At 41.3% G+C, this 15,132-nt stretch overlaps 1 protein-coding gene across 6 annotated transcripts in view; it reads left to right on the top strand.

Moving 5' to 3' along the window:
• The window catches only part of Dync1i1 (dynein cytoplasmic 1 intermediate chain 1), a 302,775-nt gene that overhangs the window by 24,675 nt on the left and 262,968 nt on the right, over positions 1-15,132 (top strand). For all 6 annotated transcript variants that reach the window (XM_034519246.2, XM_034519242.1, XM_034519247.2 and 3 more), the window contains exon 2: positions 6,359-6,475. In XM_034519246.2, coding sequence (XP_034375137.1) covers positions 6,368-6,475 — 108 coding nt within the window. In that variant the 5' untranslated portion in view covers positions 6,359-6,367. The remainder of the gene's footprint in view (positions 1-6,358; positions 6,476-15,132) is intronic.

Genomic DNA, 15,132 nt, shown 5'->3' with positions numbered 1-15,132 from the left:
TTTGTAAATCTTTTAAGTCCACTCTTACCTGAGATACGTTTGTTTTCTATTGTTTTACTGTGAAATGTAGATGTGAAAATGGCTTAATGTTTGTGGCTGGTATCATCGCTTGGTTTCCCACATGAGTAGGCTGAGCTGTACTTCACGAGAAGCCAGGCAGGTGCAATAAGCCTGTCAGTGATCAGATTTCTTACACATACCCTGTGGCAGATGGAAAGTCCAATGCCTGATAGTGAGGAGCTAAGGAGGGCAACTGTTTTCAGGCAGGAAAGGAGAACTTACTGCTGTGTGTTTTTTCAATGCATCTGGCAACAGCTAGGCATGACTTAAGCCTTATAGAATTCCAACCTTAAGCTTAAAAATACATTCGCGGAGGCCAGCATTAGAAACGGAATCTCCAGCTGCTGCCAACCTAGACAGCCAAAGGAAATAGAGATCCTTTATTGTTCAGAAGCTCAGCCTTGGGAGGGGCTGTTACTGGGCAGCTGTGTAAACGGAGCTAATCCTGTGGCTTCTCCTGCAGACTCTTGGTTCTAAGTGGGAATGAACCATAAGGACTTGAACAAATGGGAACGTAAAGGTGTTGGGTCATATTCCTGCATGCTGAAGGTTTGCATTTCCCCGAGGGTCCTGCATGCTGAAGGTTTGCATTTCCCGAGGGTACCATTTCCCCGAGGGTATGGATAGACATAAGAATGGTGCAGGTGATGGCCGGGGAGTTTGGGAAGTCATGACCTTGACTGTGCTTTCCTTCTTGCCTTGGGCTTTATCTTTTTTTTTTTCTTTTCACTTTCTCATTTCCTCTTTCCCTCTTCTCCCATTCTGTCCTCTGTTGAAGCTCACCCTCCTTGGGGTCAAATGGGTGACACAGAGTAGGATGTCTGCCCTTGTTGTTACATGATTCCTATGTTCACAGAGGAATTGATTAAGTCACTGCATTTAATGCATTTAACTTTTAAAACAGATTTTTCTTGGTGTCACACCTCTCACCAATTCTTTTGCTTCTCCTTCATTTGTAAACTCTTGTAGGTGGAGGTCTTTCCGTCCGGCCCTCCCCTCCCTAATTGGCTCAGTCTTTCAAGTACACGGATTGACGTTCCTGGCTCCTGGGCTTCTGATATTAAATCAGTAACGTGCTATGCCTGTAAGGTGTATACCTATTCTTCTGACAGTGATTGTTGGAATCTCTGAATGATGAAGTAGAGTGGAACTAGGGGTGTGAGCTAGGATTCTCATGAAAGTTAATACTCCTAATAATTGATAAAAATAGAAATAAAAAGAAGTGGATGTTTTAGTTTGAGGGACTACGGTTGTGATCAAACACCATGGCCAAAGTAACTGGGGAGGAGAGGGTCTGTTTGGCTTACACTTCCCTGCAGCACTGTTCATCAGCAAAGGAAGTGAGAGTGAGAACCTAAAAGTAGGAGATGATGCAGAGGCCATGGAGGGGTGCTGCTTACTTGGTTGCTCATCATGATTTGCTCAGCCTGCCTTCTTACAGGACTCAGGACTACCAGCCCAGGGGTGGCACTACCCACCATCTGGGCTGGGCCCTCCCCCATCAATAACTAATTTTAAAAATTCCCCTGCAACTTTCCCACTGGCAGATCTTGTGGAGGCATTTTCTTAATTGAAGTTTAGCTTGTGTCAAGTTGACATAAACTATCCAGGGCAGGGGTGGAGGTAAAGGAGTGTTGGTAGAAGAGAAACAAACTCCCGTGAGCGTTTAATATCTGTCAGGTACTGTTATGAGATCTTTGCTTACACTGGGGCATTAATTGAGATCAAAAGCATGGTAGTTTGCCTTGACCATAAACAAACAGGAGCTAAAGTGATCAAACCTGGGTTTGTAAACCCTGTGAGTGGAACTGAGTTTGTGTGTGTGTGTGTGTGTGTGTGTGTGTGTGTGTGTGTGTGTGTGTGTAACTACCATGATAGTTAGCATGAGGCAGGAGCTCAAGAATAGACCAAGGAACAAAACAGGCATCAGAGACAGTTGGAATCTGAAAACCATCAGCCTGGTTGGTGATTGATGTTTGGAATCCAAACCACATGGAGAAGATGATCTGAACTTTAAACTCTCTGTTTTGGAGTCAGTGTCATTAGGTAGAGGAAGAAACAGAAAAAGGTGATGCCAGCTTGCGATCCATCATATAAAAATTGGAAGGTGTGGGGGTGCACGAGGAGAGGTGGGAGGCGGAGGAATTATGGGAAGGCTGCGTTTGGCAATGGACACAAGGAAAAGGAGGATGGCATGAGAGACATGGGGTGAAATGAGGTGAGGGAATGGAACTCTGCTATGGCGAGCAGAGCAGGCACGGGGGGTGGGGGGTGTGCATCGACCGATCCTAGAATGGATGGAGCTGAGTGTGTATAATTCAGCTGCAGTTAGTTGGCCCTAAGCCCAGTGGAGGCAAGCAGTGAATTGGATAATGGGTGAGAGGATATGCTATGATTAGACAGGGAAAAGCCCGTCCTCGGAGATGTGTATGATCTGTCTTCCCGACCTTTTGCCATCCTAAGTGGAAAAAACAATCTTTTCAAGTGTGTGAAGTAGGCATTAGTTAGCATGGGTGACTCCATGGACGAGAGTGTCAGAATCACCATGGGGCTCTTTAACTCACATACCTCAAATTTTGTGTCTCAGCCTACCCCCTGATGCTCTGTTTGATGTGCAGGGAGATACAGAAGGTGGGGCTGACAAAGCCCCTCAGAAGTCCTGTAGAGAGGTCAGTGCTGACACTACATTTAAGCTACTGTGTAAGGAAGACATTACACAATGTGTGAGAGCCCATTCATTTTCCAAACCCTTTATGAGGCACTCTGTTGAGGTTTCTTATTCCCCTGGGGGTTGATACTAAGTGTCTAGTTTGGAATGGATCCAAACATCGATAGAGTTAGGCCCTCTGGAGTTGAGTCCTTCCGCGGTGTGGCTAGCCTACACTTAGAAAGATGAAGCTTTCATACCTGTCTCCGTAATTCACTTTCTCTTAAAGTCTCCTTGGTGCTTTTTGGGTTGTCTTTTGTTCTATGGCTTAGAATACTATCGTTAGTAATTAGTGCTGGCAGACATATCCATCTGTCTACCTGCTCTGGGCTGCTTCCTTAACCTTGTATCTTGCTCAGAAGACAAGCTGATTCTTCCTGTGGTTAAGCTTTGCAGCTGTGGTGGCCTGAACTTGCTGATAGTCTGTTATGTATTGTGAATAGCTCATGGGGCGTCCTATGCCTCCACATCGAACTGTTGGTTACTCCTGGATTCTAAAGGAGGGACAGTCAATGTCTTCAGTTGTGTATGTACTGGTGAGCCCATCAGATAATGGCAAACTCTTGGTTCACACAGACAACCCTAGTTAAATCAGTGGCTTGGAGGTAAGAGCTTTGTCAGGAGGAAGAAGAGTTGCTGACATAGGGTGGGAGAGAGATAAGGAAAGATGGTCGATGAGAGTAATCAGAATGTATTATGTGTATATGTGTGTGTATGTATGTACATGTGTGTATGTGTGTGCGTGTATATATGTATATGTGTGTATGTGTGTACATTGTATACAAGAAGTTGATAAAGAAGAAAATAAAGAAAAACATCCTAACCAATATAAGATGTTTTTGGAGTGTGATTTATTTCAGATGATGGTCATACGTAGCTAAAGTGGTGCTAGGTGATTTTGACAGAACATAGGAAATAATTGGGGAGAGATGGAAAAAGGGGAAAACTGAATGACCTAGAATTTTCCTTTGTCTGCTTTCAGCTTAGGACAACATGGTTATTGCTCAAACAGTGATTTTCATATTTATGTATTATACTGTAACCATAGAAAAATTTCAGCTGCATCGAATGCAATAGATCAGTCTCCACCGGCTAAGAGCGTGGTAGCTTCTCAGACAGCTTTTGTAAGTAACACCATCAGTTTTACCCCTGCCAGACGTCTCACATCGTGGGGCTGAATCGTGTTAGTCACCAGTATTTTACCGATGAATTTTTGTTAATTCTGTCACATTCCCAACAAAGAAAGGAGAGAGTAAAGATCAAAACATGTAACCATTTAGATCCATGGTCTAAACCTCACCAACTATCAGGTAGAGCTAGTGTGACTATCAGGCTCCCTTGAGCAGGTACTTCCTGTCTGTTCTTCTTGGGCTATCTACATGCCTATGGATTTGGGACTCAGATTTAAAGTCGTCTGCAGGTGAAGGGCTTCAAGCTTTATTCCGGAGCTTTAGCCCCTGGCCTGCCTTTTGATATTTTGATGTATCGGCTGTGTGGCTATGATTTCTAATCATCAACGGCCAAATACCGGTGTGCTCGAAGGTTGCTAGCTGTTGTGTACAGATTAAACTTTTCTATTATTTGTTTCTCTTCTGGACTTCTCCTTCCGTTCTCTGTGCCATCTTCTTTGCTCTCTCGAAGCTAAATTGTTGTAGAATATTTCACTTTTCCTTCCATATCCCTCAATCCCCCTTGAAGGATTGAAGAACTCCGTCCTCTGGCTATGCACGCGACACAATCCCATTGTTGACCCTAATTCCACTTCCTTCCCAGTGCAGGTGCAGGGAATCGGCTCGATGCTGGCAGCAGTCTCCCGGCAGTGTGCCTAATTTCTAGTGTCTGCTCCTATTGTCATACAGGCAGGGACAAATATAGGGTTGAGCAACTTCCATTTTTACTTTGTCCCCTTCCATTTCAGAAAGCTGCTGTGATTGGTTGTCTCCCACTTCTATCAAATAGAAGTCATTTTTTTTTTTCTGCTCTTCTCAGGCTTCACCTCTATGCACATACACACTTTCAACTGAAGTTTATTGTTCTCTGTCTGGATTCCTCAAGTTCAAGTTCTACTAACTCCACTGCACTCACTGTGATTTAGTCTCCCAGATCGTTGCTATGTATTCATTTATTTTGGTGGGCATTTTGTTGTTGTTGTTGTTGTTGTTGTTTTGTTTTGTTTGTTTGTTTGATTGTTTTTTGAGACAGGGTTTTTCTGTGTAGTCCTGGCTGTCCTGGAACTCACTCTGTAGACCAGGCTGGCCTCGAACTCAGAAATCCAACTGCTTCTGCCTCCCAAGTGCTGGCCAGATTAAAGGTGTGCACTACCACTGCCTGGCTTGGTGGGCATTTCTTTGAGGTTAAACTTCAGGGCTTGGATGTATAGAGTGGGATCATAGTACATAAAAGTTTGAATTTGGTTTCCTCCATGCAGTGGCTGGACAGCCTTCATTTCTATGGGTTTCCCCCTTGCTTGTTTCCAGGACGGAAGAGTGTATGATCATTGGTAACTAATAACAGTCCTCTCCAAATTTCTTGTATTTGAAAATGCTTTGGTCCCATTAGCATAAACACTGCCATGATAACGTTAAGGTTAAGCCTCAGGGCTGGAGAGACTGCTTAGCAGTAAGGATATTTGCTGGTAACACAGAGGACCCAGGTTCGAGTCCCAGTACCCACATGGTTCACTATCACCTGAAACTTTAGATCCAGAGAATTCAAAAGAGGGTACTCTTTTAACCTCTGCAGACTCAATGAATGCCTCTGGTATACATACATGCATGCAGGCAAAATAATCATACACATAAAATAAGGTTTCTTTTTTAAGTGATAAATAAAATTAAGCCTTATTTGGATGAATTTTCCTCAGAATTCAACAGAGTTGGCTCCTATTTCGTGTGTACATCAACGCCCTTTACTTTGAGTGAGGTCAGTACCAAAATAAGACTATTGCACTCAGTATGCAAATGAACGTTTATAGAAATAGTGTTATTTGGGAGATGAAATTAAGTGTGACAGATTGGGAGGAGTTTAGAGGGAAAAAAAGATTAGCACGTTGGGTCTTCAGCAGCTGTCTTCCGAGAGGCATGTAATGGTAGGCAAAATGAAATTTCCCTACGCTCCTTGGAGGACTGTTTATCCAGTCCATAGAAATCTGAGCGGGGCACACTCTAGGGTTCCTGACAGCCTATTTTCTTTGTGCAGCATGGAGATGAATTGCTCCATTAGCATCTAAACTCAAAGTCATCATGAGGCTTCTTTTTCAACCTTCTCTCCTTTTGTTTATCTGTGAAGAAACTTGTACGGAAAACACGATGCTTCCCTAGAAGTCAGTTGATACGCTTTTTCAACCCAGATGACATCGAATTTCTTTAGTCACTTAAGGATGCATAATAGGAACAGAATCACACTATGCTAGAGCAAACCTAAGTTCTTTTTTTTCTGATTCTTCAACACGGACTAACAATGATTCACAACTTATTATTGCCCCCAAGTCACATTTGCAAGCTGCATTTTCTTTTGAGTGATTCTGTAATGATAATACAAGTAAAATTACGTAGACTCTCACTTTCTCTCCCTCTCTTTTTTTTCTCCAAGGAAGCAAATATGTCTGACAAGAGCGACCTAAAAGCTGAACTGGAGCGCAAAAAGCAGCGCTTAGCGCAGATAAGAGAGGAGAAGAAGCGGAAGGAAGAGGAGAGGAAAAAGAAAGAGGTGAGGCTGAAATTGGGTTTCTGTGGGGTAAAAGGATCACTGGGGTCTGAGGAACCAGTTACACGGGCAAGCAGGACCTCCTGTGAGAATTCTCATGAAATCTGAATACAATGTGCGCACATATCTACACACTCTGAAGAGAAAGTTCATTTCTACAAAGTAAGTGATGTCAGGCATGACCCAAGCAGTGCATGGTGCATGGCTCAAAAGTCCCCAAGCCTAGGTTCACTCTAGATTTAAATGGAATTCTGGAAGTGGACTGTGATCCCTCTGCTAGTGGCTGTTCTTTAATCGTTCTGGGATTTGTTCTCCTCGCCTGACATTGGGAACAATGATTTGTTTACTTTATGGAACCTCTAGGATTAGGATGCCCTTCTCTCCAGCTGCCTGGAACCTAAGATATAGTTTATACTTGTATTAGTTTTAAGGAAAAAAAATTCCTCTGTACTAATTTTTATGTACTTATTTTTGTAAGAAACTACCACTACAATTATTTTAGAAGACAAAATAGAGAACAGGGCCAGCGGATTTCAGGTTAATCCTACACGCAGTGCACTTCTGCTGGTCGATAAAAATCCATGGCCGGGGAAGTGAGTTAAGGCAGGAAGGTGAATGCATAGCATAGAATAGTGTCAGCTGTTATGGCATTAGGGGCTTTTAGAGACCTTCTGATGTAGCCCTTCTTAATGTCACCACACAGCAAGGACCCAGAGGCAGGACAGCTTTTCTCCTGGTAAACTCAGAGGTCAAAGACTCTTAACCCCAAATCCAAAGCCTGTCTGTCATATATCTTCTTCTCCCACCTCAATCCAAGAAGTGATTTATTCTTTTATTCTCCAATTTGCTGTGACAGTTTAGAAATGGTGCATTTGATGAACAAAAACCAGATGGCAAAGATCAATAGTTTTCTAGAAAGAAATCTTTGTACAGCATGATGTTCCTGCAATAAGAGAAACCAGAACTTCTCCTCACAGAGGTTTTTATTTATTTATTTTTTTTTCAGAAAAAAAAAAGTGTACTTTGGTGCCTCGTGATCTAAATAGATGCTGCTTCATTCTACAAATTTAAGAAAGTAAAATAGCAGATTTACAAGGTTTATTAATTTCCAACAAAGAAAGACATAATTTCAGTTGCAGTTTAGCCTTCTGGCCTCTCCCACCTCTCCATGCCTTAGACTTTGATTGATGTGATAGTGTGTTTGTCCTTGATCTTCTGCATAATGGCTTTCCCTGCAAGATCTTTGCTGTTATGTATGCAGGTTGTGAGTGAAATAGAGGTGAGAACTGACATGGATGGCTATTCATTTGTACTGGAAGCCCAAAAAAGCATTAGGTAATTATGTTTCCCTTCTCTCAAACGTCAACAGTTACTGTATCTTTAAAGCACCTGCTATTCCTTGCTAATAATGGGTTTCCTTTTAAACTGACATTCTAACATCCAAATTGAATTTCATGGAATTACTATGAAGAATGATGTGATATAAGAAATCTTGTTCCAAATTAGTCTGTCTGTTCCATCATTTTCATTTTATATGTTTTGGGAGAATTGTGGACCAACAAGCATATCAAGGCTAGCGTTTATTTATTTATTCATTTAGTATTAATTAAAAATATGATTTATCATCATCATCATTATTATTTTTTTTAATTATTATTACTGGCACACCAAGCAGTTTTGCAAAGTAAAGGTCTCACCTCCTGCACAGTAAAGATTGCTCCTGGAGCCCAGGAGGCAGGTAGTGCTTCTGGCCTCCATATGCCTCTAGAATCTGAGCTACAGAAGGTCTTACTCTCTTAATTCCTTAACTGACAGGGCAGCTCAAAGTCACAGGAGCAATTCAGAGTCCTTCACTCTGATCTTCAGTTCCATTCAGAAGGTTCAAATAAGCAGTGCTCAATTTTGGGTTGCCCTGGCTATATTGTGTTTTTTAAGAATGCCTTGGCTTTAAATATCCTCTCTGGACAATCTGTCATCCGTCAGGAAGGTCTTTCCTTTGTATCATTTAAACATCTGTTTAAAATTAAAAAAAAAAAAAACAAAAAAAAACAACCATTTGTTTATTTGGTGAGTGACTAGGTCGGAGCTACAGTAAATGCATGGAACTCCTCCACTCCTTCCACCATGTGGGTCCTAGTGATTGAACTTAAGACAATTGGGCTACTTATACAAGAGTTTACTAGGGGCTTACATTTCCAGAGATATAAGAGCCCATCACCATCATGGCAGGTGGGGAGGGAACAGGGCAACAGGAAAAGGTGATAGCTCTCAGCTCTCAGGGTTGGTGGAGGCTTTTGAAACCTCAAAGCCCACCTGTAATGACACACTTCCTCCAGCAAGACCATACCCCTATGCCTCCCCAAACAATGTCATCAACTGATGAGCAAGTATTCAAGCCTGACAATATGGGTGACATCTCATTAAAACCACTATCCCCATGGAGCCGTCAGTCCCTGTTTAAATATCCTTTGCAGACAGTCTGGCTCTGTTTGTTTTGAGCAGTGAGTGTCATCAGACAGACGGTATTAAGCCTGCTTATGTACAGCGGCTTTTGCATTGTATGTGGCTCAGAAACTTGGTTCTGGCTTCGCAGAATGCCTTTAGCATGAACCTCTGGGTACTTGTCTTCCTGACAGAGTTCTGTATAAATTCCAAAAGCTAGTAGAGAGAAATGGGTCAGTGAATCCTAATAGCCCTTCTCATTGTTGTGACCAAGTACCTGACAAAGGCTACTTAAGGAAGAAGGGATTGTTTGCTTCCAGTTGGCAAATGCTGCTTCCACTGTGACAAAAGCATGAGGCATCTCCTCACACTATGTCCACAATTAGGCAGAGAGAGATGAATGGTAGTACCCCATTTGTATTCTCCTTTTGATTCAGCTTAAAACACCAGCCCATCATGGGGTAGTGCCACACACACTCGGCACAGGTTTTTCTCTCTGGACACACCCTCACTGACATGCCTGTGTCTCTCTCAGGTGATTATAAGTTCCATCAAGATGCCAATCAAGATTAACCACCACTGTGAGAAACAGTTCCTACTGTGCTTCTGAGATCAGTGATGAGGAAGTGAGGGGCCATAAGATGGATGCACACAGATTCTTTGATCAGGATGGGATCTGAGAATCTGAATACCCTCATGAGCTTATGATATCTTTAATGATTTGTTTATTTTTAAAGTGTGTGTGTGTGTGTGTGTGTGTGTGTGTGTACATTTGAGAGCTTTTATCCTTTCACTTATAGACACCAGTAGTATAGAATCCCCCTGGAGCCAGAGTTAGAGGTGTTTGTGAGCCACTGGATGTGGGTCCTGGGAACCAAACTTGGCTTATCCTGACTCAGATCTTTGGCATCATTCCGTTCCCACAGTTAACAAGGATCATCAAGGTCTGCAGAAGTATAACAAACCTTTTTCCTTCTCCACTTCTTTTCTCTCTAAAAACCACATTCCAGCCAGAGTAACCTCCAGTTTAAATATCCTACAGGTGACACTCTTGAGACCAAAAATATTTCCTGCTTTGGATTTTATTTTTCAGATCTGGAAATGTCTGCATGTGTACAAGTTAGAAATATATTGGAAGACGTAAGTTTATACATGAAGTTCATTTGCGTCATAAACACTTTATACACGTAGGCTAAAGATATTTTATGTAATGTTTAAAATAATCTTTTTTTTCAAAAACAAAATTTTACCGTGTGGCATTCTGTGAGATATCGGAATATTTTGCATTTCAGCTTGGAGATGCTTGATCTGTATGTACAATTCCTCTATGGACCACACTTTCTTGATGGCAAGTTTGCTCTATTTCTCTCATAGCATCCTTCACCTGCTCATTAATTGTGCACACCCACACATCTTTCTGTTGTCATCTCTGATGTCCTTCACCATGGAAAGCTACCTCTGACCCCTCTAAATACAGGAATCTACAGGAATAGAGATAGATACTGTTTGTTTGTTTGTTTGTTTAATTTTGTGTCTAACACGTTTTTCCATATAGTATATGCCCAACAAAAAAAAACTAGACATGATAGCTGTTTGAGGCAGGTACTGAAGACGCTGATCTCGGTGTTATAAAATCATGAAGTGCTCCATCCTGCAGATTCCTGTGGAATCTCGGACCTCAAATTTATGCAGCGCTTGCATCGATCGACTGCCACCATTCCTGATGCCTGAGCTAAGATGTTCTGACTTTTGTGTTGTTTAAAAGTAGTTAGAAATTGGCTTAAGAATTTAAGTTTGTTGTTATTTAAGCTTTATTTAGACCCATATTTTAAATGAAGCAAATAGATTCAGAATTAAAAAGGAACAAAGTGCCCTTTGGTGGGCAAACCTGGGTGGCTTCCTGTCTATGATGATGAAGAGAAGAGGAAATTAGGGCCACCTGGATAGATTATCCCAAACAGTGGAGAAAATTGCACAGAAAAAAAAAAAAACCCTCACTTTCTGCTCGATTGGATGCCAGTTGCTTTCTTGGCTGCAGTATTATGGCTGAAATCTGATTTAAAAATAATTATAGTGGCCAGCATTTAAGAGACAGGCCCGATTTCCTGAGAACTTGGCTTCAGTGCAGTGAGGTGAACTTAATGGGGGCCACCCTGAAGTTTTACTCTGACCTTGGTCTTAGGCTGAATTGCTAGAAACAGGGACAGACTGAGGCTCTCACCTACTCCCTAATGAATGAGGAACTGTCTTTGAAAAGGAATTGATAACTCTCAGCTGGCAAATTTTCTTTCTCTGATAATCCTCTCTAGACCTCAGCTGTGATTATGCTTCACAAACAAAAATATCATTTGCTGGGAAAGGCAACTTTTGGGTCTTTAATTACTAGTAATGCTAAATCAGCCCACGGTGAGGCATTAAAACATGGCAGGATTCTGTAGTTCATCCTGGAGTGAATCGTAAGGTTTATCACTAGGTCACTAGCCTCAGTCTCTTTGAAGAGATTATACTTTGTTTTGTTTAATGCGCTGAGTGATATTTTGCTTGTTTCTGATAAGCTCTGGTTATCTAACTGTACAGATCTGGTCAGCTTTGGGTATTGATAGCTTTTCCAAGATTTTGTAAGCCTAGGAAACTAGACAAACACTTACTCTCAATATATTCCAGTTTGTTGATTTGTTTCTTAAGAATTACAAAACAAAAAAACAAAAACAAAAAATAGAGCTGGAGGGATGACGAGGCCAAAATGCACTTGATCCTCAAGCCAGACAACCTGAGGACAATCTCTGGAAGCCACCTAGAAACCCTGCTGTGGTATCCCAGAGCACACAGCATCCAGAAACTATAAGAGAGACTCTACCTCAACAAGGTAAAAAAAAAGAGGATTGTCTTCCAAAAGTTTCATTCTGACCTCTGTTCTCAAATTGTGTGATTTGCAGGCACACCCCCAATCACACACACATACACAATATAACACACATACAACACACACACACATACTCACACACACATACACATGCATACACACACACACACACACACACACACACACACACACAGAGTCAGAGAGACAGACCCAGATAGAGAGACAGATCCAGACAGAGACATAGAGGTATACACATAAATAAATAAATAAACAAACAAACAAATAAAAGTGTGGGACTGAGATGGCTCAGCAGGTGTGGGCACTTGTCACCAAGCATGGTCACCTGAGTTTGAGCCCCAGATTTCACTTGGTGGAAAAAGAGAACCAACTCCTGCAAGCTTTCCTCTGACCTCTGCATCCATGCTGTGACATGTGCCCACCCCGTCTCTGCAGCCCCACACACCTAAATAAATAAATGTAAAAAGTTAATCTTGTAAAGGAAAACAAAGCAGACAATGAGTGGAATACACACAGTGCAGAGGAAGTGAACATTTGGGGACACGGTTTTTGCACAATGACTGTTGCCCATGTTTACACATAATTTGGCCTCTGTTATATTTCTTGAAGACACATCGTTTTTAAAATCAGAATAAATCTCAAACCCCAAGCCAGAGCTGTACCTTTTCCCACAGGACGCCTATGACAGAAAGTTTGGTCTGCTATGCCCAAGTTCCTTTAAAAGGGGAAGATTAGACAGATCTTTTCATTTCCTCTGTGAAGTCTTCCCCAGTACCCAGCATTTCCATGGATACTGTCTTCCTTCAATACATTTTTGTTGACAGAAATGGCTTTTGTGAGCTCTGAGTTTCTAGGTTTCTAAATATCTCCTTTTCACAGGAGTGTTGTGAAGGAAGAGGTCCCTAAATGGAATGTAGTTGAAAGAAATTAACCTAAGAAAGACTTTCACCATAAAATAATGCCTGCTGAAGTCAGATATTAATTCATTCATCAAACACATTTTTATTATGTATTCTATCCCAGGAACTGACCCACGTATGAACACCTGGTGGTGAACCGAACAACTGTGCTGCTCTTAGTAAACCCGAGAGTTCAGCAAGGCTAAGCTCGTCTCTGAAATACCACGCTATTCCTAGCAATGCTAGGGTGTATCTTACTTTCTTTAAGCTCTTCTTAACCTGCATTTCAACAGCAGCTGTCGCACATCTGTTTTCTTTCATCTCTCCCTCCCCCACCACATCCTTCTTTGTAACTGTATAAAAAGTGAACATGGTTGGAGAGCCTCATTCTCATGGTCTTTTTCCTCAGCCCCGCCGTTGCTCGTTGTGCGCAATGGCATTGGGATATGCTCCAGTTGTTTAAATATCACAATTGGAAAAGAGCGTGTGTTTTAGCATCATCACAGACTGAGACAGAACTGCCTTTTAAGAATGGAGAGTGTTGTCATGAAAAGGCTGGAATCCTTTAAGACTCTCTTCAGCTCTATTTAGATCCCAAATGACAGTTCTCTCCCTAATGACAGATAGACTGCACAAATGGAAGTGCACTTTAAGGCCAAGATGAATAGTGTTGAACCCAGAGCTACGTACAGACACACACTGGTCTTATAATAAAGTTGGAGGATACTGTCAGAGGCAAGCCAAAACTCCCTGCATTATTCTGTCTCTGGTACATAGAAATTAATTATGCTCATTGAGGCAATATACCCACTAGGATGTCCAATACCAATGAAGATTAAAAGATGCCTGATAATTAATAGGATAGTTGGCTTGATAGGCTTCAAGAGAGCTTTACATAAAGGTTGCTTGTGAAGTAAATACTAGTATTCTCCTGGTGTGGATTTGGGCAAATACCCTTAGTCACAATTCCATTTAGAATACCTTTCCTCATGTTCCATTAAAAAAAAATTTTTTTTAACCAATGACTTAAGAATTCCACACAATGCAATTTTATCATCTTCTCCAGGACCCATGCTACCTTCTTTTAAACTTATTTTTGTTTCCCTTATATTTTGGGGTGTGTGGCCATCCACTGAAGCATGGTCTACATACCAGGTAGCATACTCTTAAAGAAAACTGACTCTCCATCTCTCAGGAGCTATCAGCAGCTGATAGCTCCTCCACTAGAGGTGACAGACACATCATGCCCTCTTTCAACCCCATGCCATATGTGTGTGTGTGTGTGTGTGTGTGTTTACCAGAGCTTACCCACATTTTGTGAACGTTGTTATAAGCACTATTACTTTATACTTGAAACTTCTCTGTTGGATCTGGAAAATACCGTTTCTCTGTAGCCATCCATTACTTCTGTATCTTTGTAATCTCTCCACGCCCTCTTCTTTGAGGATCCTATTAGCCTTGGAAAAAGTAGTGTGATCAGTGGAAAGCTTTCTCAGAAAGCTGACGCAGCTGTACTACACTTGGACGCATGTCCCAAAGACTCTATATTCTACTACAGAGATATTAGCTCACGTGTCCAGTGTTACTCTATTCAGGATAGCCAGGAACTCAAGACATCCTAGATGTGTATCAGCTGATGAATGAAAAATGAAAATTAGCTACATTTTTACAATTGAAAGCTATTCATCTGTTTTTTTAAAAAAAAAGAAATCATGACATTATCAAGTATATTGATGGAGTTGGAGGCAATCATTCTGACTCAGACCCAGAAAATACCAGTGATTGTATGTTTGGGGGTCTTTGCATATATGTGTTCCATTTGAGATACCCATAGAAGTCAGGCAATGAGTTAGGGGTTATGGGGAAGGGGCAGATTCAAAGGAAGGGAGACAGGATACAGTGGGGGTAATAATGAAACATGAAGAGTTACATGGAGTGAGGAATCAGAGGGCAGATAGAGGAAGGACTGTCAGGAGGGATGAGAGATAAGCACTAAAGTTCCTTGACCTTTTATAGCTACCGTTTTAGTTTGTCACAATCCTATAAAAAAAAAAAAAAACCACAAACTAGGCATAAAATCTGACTTGAGTCTCTGTCAGGTTGTGTTCTAGACAATTCATAAAAGAAACTCCTAAGCAGAGTTTTGTTTTGTTTTATTTGCACTGTGTTTTCCTAGAAAGTATTTTGAGGTAATGTGTTAATGGCTCTCATGGAAATCTGAATCTAGTTTGTTTGTTTGTTTGTTTTGGTTTTTGGTTTTGTATTTTTTGTTTTTTTTTTTAAAGACCCACGGCAATAATGTATTACCAGGCTTCCACTATAATGAGCTTCTATCACCAATACAAATGGTAAAATTTATAGTTACCAGTTTCTATAAATAGCCTTCCTTTTTACTTTTCAGATAGATTACAGAAATTCATATTCCTGTAATCTGAGTA

This window comes from Arvicanthis niloticus, chromosome 15, assembly GCF_011762505.2.
Source record: "Arvicanthis niloticus isolate mArvNil1 chromosome 15, mArvNil1.pat.X, whole genome shotgun sequence".
In the NCBI taxonomy this organism is placed as follows: domain Eukaryota; kingdom Metazoa; phylum Chordata; class Mammalia; order Rodentia; family Muridae; genus Arvicanthis; species Arvicanthis niloticus.
Note: the sequence above shows the minus strand (reverse complement) of the source record. Positions and strands in the feature narration are given on the sequence as shown.